The following is a 6,534-nucleotide window of genomic DNA, read 5'->3' as shown; positions in this document are numbered from 1 at the left end:
CTGGAGCATGAGGCGGTCTTGTTGACTGGAAACATCACAACCTAGCAATTCAGCTGGGTTCCAGGTGAGTCACTCGCAAAACTAAATTAGTTTGCAAATGAGTGTGGTTCGCTGATTTCGTGCAATTTGGTATCAAGTAGAACATAAGTTTAACGGAAAATCGAGGAATGCGCCTACCTAATAAACCTCAAGAAGGACAAAACTGGTCGTGGGCTGTAGAAGAATTTTCAGCAACCTAATGAGTAGTGCAATACGTATAAATATATGCCATCTTTGCTTAAATAAAACTGCTAATTCGAGTAATACGTAGCCATACGGTCATATGACTTCTCCTAGAGTATGAGCTGATGAATGGTCAGCGTAGGGATTCTTTCCTTGAACCTAGTTCCAGTTCTACAAATTTGCTAACTGCTACGGATTCTTCTTGTGGATCAGCTAAGTCATACGTTGTAGAAGAGACACAAACAACCGGTACGAATCTTACGCCTCCTAATAAGGTCAAGTACGTGTAATACTAACGGTTTATGCCAAACCAACAGTTTTCCAACCTAGACTTGCAAAACAACGATTTTTCAGGCACTATAATACATTACTAACTCTGCTTCGTTGACAATGTGGTTTTGCTGAGGATACAGGTTGTTCTCCTTTCACCTGTAGGTGGTGGCTCAGTGATTAGAGGGCGAACTTACTGACCGGAAGGTTTCTGATTCGAACCTGTCGTCTTCCCCCGTCTAAGCTTGGGCAACCTGGCAGTATCCCAGCCCTCATGCTTCCTTCTGGTAATATGTCATTTAGACACCGAAAGGGTGCCACATCTGAACGATTCTTCTACGTGGATCTCACATTTGTGGTCTTTAAAAGAAGCACAGCAGAGCATGTTAAACTGCATTTGCCATACAATGCCATCTCGGTGAAATGTATGATGAATCTACTGCAGCGATATGATCATCTTCATGAACAGAAATACATATGCGTTACGGAAACTGGTGTCTAACTACCGTAGAACCATGAGGAAGAAGGTTCCAGTAAAGAACGAAATAAATGGGGAGAACTAGTGACATATTCGGACACCGTACCGATAAATTCTATTCGCAGTATTTTCTTATTTGCTTCATGTCAGTAATAATCTGTACGCCAGTCAGATTTTCAAATATGTTAGGAGAGCGTTCAAGCGCAGTTTGGCAGACTTCTCCCGAAGGAATGTCCAACACATCTCTTTCGAATCACCAAAGTCAAACTTCAACGACTTTGTCACTTTACTACGCCGGCATAATTATGTCTGAAATAGTGCCGGTCCCAGGAGGTGGACAAAAACATCGCACGATACGAATACGGTGTGTACTGATGTATCGAACTGCATTCGTACGAAACTGCTTGTGAACGACGAGCAAAGTTTATTTGTTTTGTTCATAACTACTTTCTCACGGTTCAACTTGACGGGTAGCCGGTATATAACTGCGTGCATCAGCCCAATACGGCATCTGTGCTAATGTGAAAATAAGAAACTAGAAACTTCATACTCCCACGCAAACGTCGTACGAAACTGAACGTTCTGATCGAGCTGCGTCATTTGGCACCGGCTTGAAAGACGAACAGTGCGTTCGTGCAACGGTTTCAGTCTTGAAAATTCACCTTACACTGAACAGTAATTACAAATGGGTTGGTCGATTTCATCCAGAGATGAAGAAACATCATAGAGTTCTCCTGACGGTTTCACATTAGACCATGGGCGGTCCAGTCTAGTCTCTCGAATTCCAAACATCCGTGCAGTCTCGTTTACTGACAGAATTTTAATTAGTACCATGGTGAAGGTAGGCTAGTTCCAGCAAATCTGGAGCAAAGTGATCAGAAAACAACTGTTCGGTCAAGCATGTGCACAGACTGCACTGGCCGGGTAACATTCTAAGCATTACGAATCATTAGCGAATATACACTCATCTGCAAACTAATCTGGTTCTTTCGAGAGACTCACCTGGAACCCAGCTGAATCTCTCGTTTATGATGCTCTCAGGCAACTGAATGTGTTGCACCAGGCCGTCTCATGTTTCAGTCGCTACGATATTTGAAATATCGCGATACACGTATATTTGTAATGTACTACTCATAAGGTTGCTGAAAATCCATCGATGGATTTTCAGCAACCTTATGAGTAGTACATTACAAATTACGAATCATTGTTTACCAAGATGGCTGCCGCTCCGTCCATCAACAAAACTGGACCAGTCGCCAAATTTGAAGATTTGATCATTCTTGGACTTGGGAACTTGATTAAATCGATACGTTCACGGAGACTTTTAGCATAATTAACTAACTGAGAGCAATGGTCAATGCCAGATTTGAAGATTTGGTCATTCTTGGACTTGGGAACTTGATTAAAGCGATACGTTAACGGTGACTTTTAACATAATTAACTAACTGAGAGCAATGGTCAAACCTAGATTTCGGTAGGCTACGCGACGTCATTCTTGGTGTGGCTATGTGACTGCGTTTGCAACCGAATGCAAATTAAATGGATGCTTTATAACAATTCCCTTCTGATCTGCCTGTTCGAGAGTCTAGCTAAGGGGTACTATAGACTAAGGTGGTGGAAATACGTGAAGATAATGAAGAATAATAAATAATCTGAATAATTCTGCCTCAATGTTTGGCATGAGCTTCCTAATTGCAGTGTGTAAAGTGTTGCTGAAAGACTGGGTGGGCCCGAACCCTAACCTTATGCTTGCAGGTAAGCCAATTAGGGTAGTAGACAAATTTGTTAACCTGGGCAGCTGTATCAGTCCCGGTTGTCTAGCCAAAGTTGATATTTCTATTGGGAAGGCCAGAACAAATTTCGTTGACCTGCTGCGCACAACTACGTGAAGGGTGAAACAAGCCAGGAGTAGTCAAACAGTGACTCGGCAGCGAATTATGAAAGCCATTAGCAGGAACTTTAGCCGCTCTGTTGATTGCAGCCTCCCTGGATGGGGATCCCGAGACGATTAGAGACATTATCAGACATGGACCGGTTGTGACCTCAGTGGCGCGCACACATCCAAGTTGTTGACTTCAATGCATAGCTCCCCTCCCCATATTCCCAATCAAAAGTCTACTAACACCTCTGTTTTTACGCATTCAGCTGCTGCTCCCAATGGGTGGCTATCTACACCACCTCTCGAAATCAGCAGCAAACAAACCTTTAGCAGCTACAACCACTGTGCGGCAGGTGATAGTGCTCACGATGACGATGATGAGGATGACGATGAGTGTACTCCTTTCTATCCAACTTCCTTCCCGGGAAAACCGTGTGTTCATACACATGCCTAGAGAACAAACGGTCAGGATATCCTGAGGTTCAAGCTAATTCAATTCATAAACGAGAGATTCATTTGAGTCTCTCGTTAAAACCAAAGTGATTTTCACATGAGTGTATTTCTCGAAAACAGTCCAATTTGGGTTCAAGTAGGACGTAAGGTTGACGGAAACTCGGGGACTAAAAATAAACATAAATATAAATCGTTCAGCTGTAACGCCCTTCCAGTGCCTAACTGCCATGCTAGCCCAAGGAAGCACGAGGGGTGGGATACTTCCAGGTTGCCCAAGTCCAGACAGACGAAGTCGACAGGTAGAGGTTGGGTTCGAACCACGAACCTTCCGGTCAGTAAATTCGCGCTCTAACCACTTGAGCCATCTCGCGGACTGCGCCTATCTGATGGGCCCTAAAAAGGGCGTAACCGGTCGTGGGCCGTCGAAGAGTTTTCAGCAACCTTGTGAGTAGTTTCCTCTATGAAAATATATTGCGATATCTCGAATATCGTGCCAACTTAAACATGAGGCGGCCTGTGTGCAGCACATTCATTTGTAGATCATCATAAACAAGAGATTCATTTGAGTCTCTTGTGAAAACCAAATTGATTTGAAAATGAGTGTATTTCTCTAATTCAATTATCTTTCTCGTATACAACTTCAGGCAAACGAACTTGTATGTATGTTCCATACTCTCCCACTTTCCAGTGATCGAAAGTGTCGAAGCCCGAACAAATTTGCGTATGGTTCATGTTTTATAGCTATTAAACTGAATTAATTGAATCGGGTATTCAAGGCTACGAAAGTGTGTCAGAGTATTTGTTGTACTTTGCTTTCACAACAGGTAACATTTTGAAACGAAGAGTGTTGAATTTGTGTCCCTCATTTTGTCTCTCCACAGGAATAGAATTCCCATCCCGGTTGAGTGTCATGCAAAACGGCCATGAGTCACGTGGTTACCAAAATGATATAGTCGGAAACCCACCAGACCATCCTTGGATTTCCAACGACGTCTTGGACGTGGACTGGATCCTGACGAATATTGTCGGATCGTTTGGTTTCTGGCAGTGGTCCCTCGCTCTTATCACGATTTTGAGCGTTCCACCCAGTGCAACGCTTCCAGTTTTCACAAACTCAGAGCCACTACACCGCTGCCAAATGGAACCTGAGGTTGAAAATTATTTTCTCAAACAAAACATGAGTTTTCATCAAATTGCAGAACTTATCGGCCCTTGGTTTAATGACAATCAGAGCAATCCAATACACACAGGCTGTCAACGATACGTCGCTAACTGGACTGACCTTGAGTGGTTGGCGCTACTTCATAACAACACCTATTTGCTAAAGAACCGCGGACTTGAACCATGCCCATTCGGATTTGTTCATCATCATATGGGGCATCAGTATCCGGACGGTGTGGTTGCTGAATTCGGAACGGTATGCGAAAACCACTGGCTTACACCACTTAGCACGTCACTCTATATTCTGGGCATGTTGTTTGGTTTGATTTCTGGAGGCTGGATGAGTGATACCTGGGGTCGAAAACCTACAGCTTTGATCTACGCAGTTGTGGAAGTTTCGGCTGGCATCGCAATATCATTGGCACCCAATTACACAATCTATACATTGGCGCGGGCTTTTGTCTCATGTGCAATCACTGGGAAACTGATTGCACTGACTGTTCTCCAAATGGAGATCACGCTTGCAAAATATCGAGCCTACTTTAGCGCCGCAACGTCAATCGGGCACAACTTCTTCAACCGTAGTTTGGTTGCTCTCTTGGCCTATTACATCACGAAGTGGAGGTGGTTGAACACGGCTGTCATGTGTCCAGCATTATTTAGCGTCCTTTATTTGTGGATTCCCGAATCACCACGCTGGCTGTACTCACAAAATCGTGTTGAAGACACTGTTGGTGTTCTCAGGACAGGCTATGTGAGAAACCGTTGGACAAAAATTCCCATAGAAGTAGAAATCCAGTTCAAAACCATGCTAAATGCAATGAATTTGAAGAACCTTGTGACAACCCGTTCAGAAGCTTATGCGAATTCGTCTTCCAAACAAGTTAAGAAGCGATGTTTTGCCTTTTTAAAGCTTTTTCGGGTGACTCATTTGCTGAAAACTACCGCCCTTTGTGGAACTTTATTCACTGGCAACGTCATGTGCTACTTTGGTCTCCTGTTTTACGCCAGAGCCATCAATCTGTCTATTTACTTGATTGCCTTCATCAATGCGCTAACAGCCATTCCGGGCACAATCATCTTTACCGTGCTTTATCGGCATTTTCGTTCCAGAAAACGACCTCTGATGGGCCTGTACGCCATAGTTGTGGTAGTCTTACATTCCGGGGCAATCTTCAGTATATTCTCAAGCCAGGCAGTGAACATTGTGCTGGCCGCGTGTGCCAATATTTCGTTAGTCCTGTTGGGTGCCTCATTTAGTATGCTCTACATTTACGTATCAGAGCTTTATCCATCGGAAATACGAACAAACGGATTGGGATTTTCATCCGGTTTGGGTCGCATTGGAGGATTTTGCTGCACTTTTATCAATCATCTACATCGAATCGTTTCTGACGGTTTCCCACTATGTATTTACGGGCTGGTGCTCATTGTGAGTTTATTTGCTTTGTGTATTTTGCCTGACACAACTGGAGACAATCTGCTTGATTTTGTCACTTTCACAGCTACAAATTCTACCCCTGTCACAGTTTTACCCGACCAACATGGAGAAACGAAGCATCGTCCAGCAAATGCGGACTAAGCAGAGAGAGAAATTGCATAGTTAGCTTTTACCTTTCACCCATTGAGTAATTTTTATTACCTGTGAATAGTTATTGCGTATTTTAAGATTGGTGGAGCTTTTGCATCGAGTCACAATACAATGTCAAATCTGAAATGAACATTGGCTCTTTTTTGAAAAAGTTTGGTGACAGTCGGTAGATGTATTGCTGGGCAACGCTTCGCTCTTGACACAAAAGCTTCGTCAGGCCAAGTGACTAGGTTCCGAGGTTGGTCGAGATTTAAGGCGGAAGGAGAACCAATCAGCTAAGTCAAGCTAAATCTCTGTTGGGTGTCGGCCGAGGGATTTTAGTGTGTTAGAGTGGTTGAACAAGTGTTGGGTCGGTGGGGAAACCTACATGTGTTTGGGTCCTGCCTAGGGTCTAGTTCTTCTGGTTCGGTTCATTTGATGGTTCCTCTTGAACTTCGTTTGAACCTTCTGTTAGTCTGTGTGGGTGAGCTAGTGCTAAGA

At 43.7% G+C, this 6,534-nt stretch overlaps 1 protein-coding gene across 1 annotated transcript; it reads left to right on the top strand.

The window, feature by feature from the left end:
• Positions 1-2,640: 2,640 nt before the first annotated feature.
• T265_00615 (hypothetical protein) lies at positions 2,641-6,045 on the top strand (the record flags this gene model as incomplete). Its single annotated transcript, XM_009164443.1, has 2 exons — positions 2,641-2,725; positions 4,127-6,045. 2 exons carry the CDS (start codon positions 2,641-2,643, stop codon positions 6,043-6,045), a joined length of 2,004 nt encoding a protein of 667 aa, XP_009162707.1.
• Positions 6,046-6,534: the final 489 nt, after the last annotated feature.

This window comes from Opisthorchis viverrini (assembly GCF_000715545.1).
Source record: "Opisthorchis viverrini unplaced genomic scaffold opera_v5_6, whole genome shotgun sequence".
Taxonomy (NCBI): Eukaryota; Metazoa; Platyhelminthes; class Trematoda; order Opisthorchiida; family Opisthorchiidae; genus Opisthorchis; species Opisthorchis viverrini.
The sequence above is the reverse complement of the archived record's forward strand: the minus strand, read 5'-3'. Positions and strand labels throughout refer to the sequence as shown.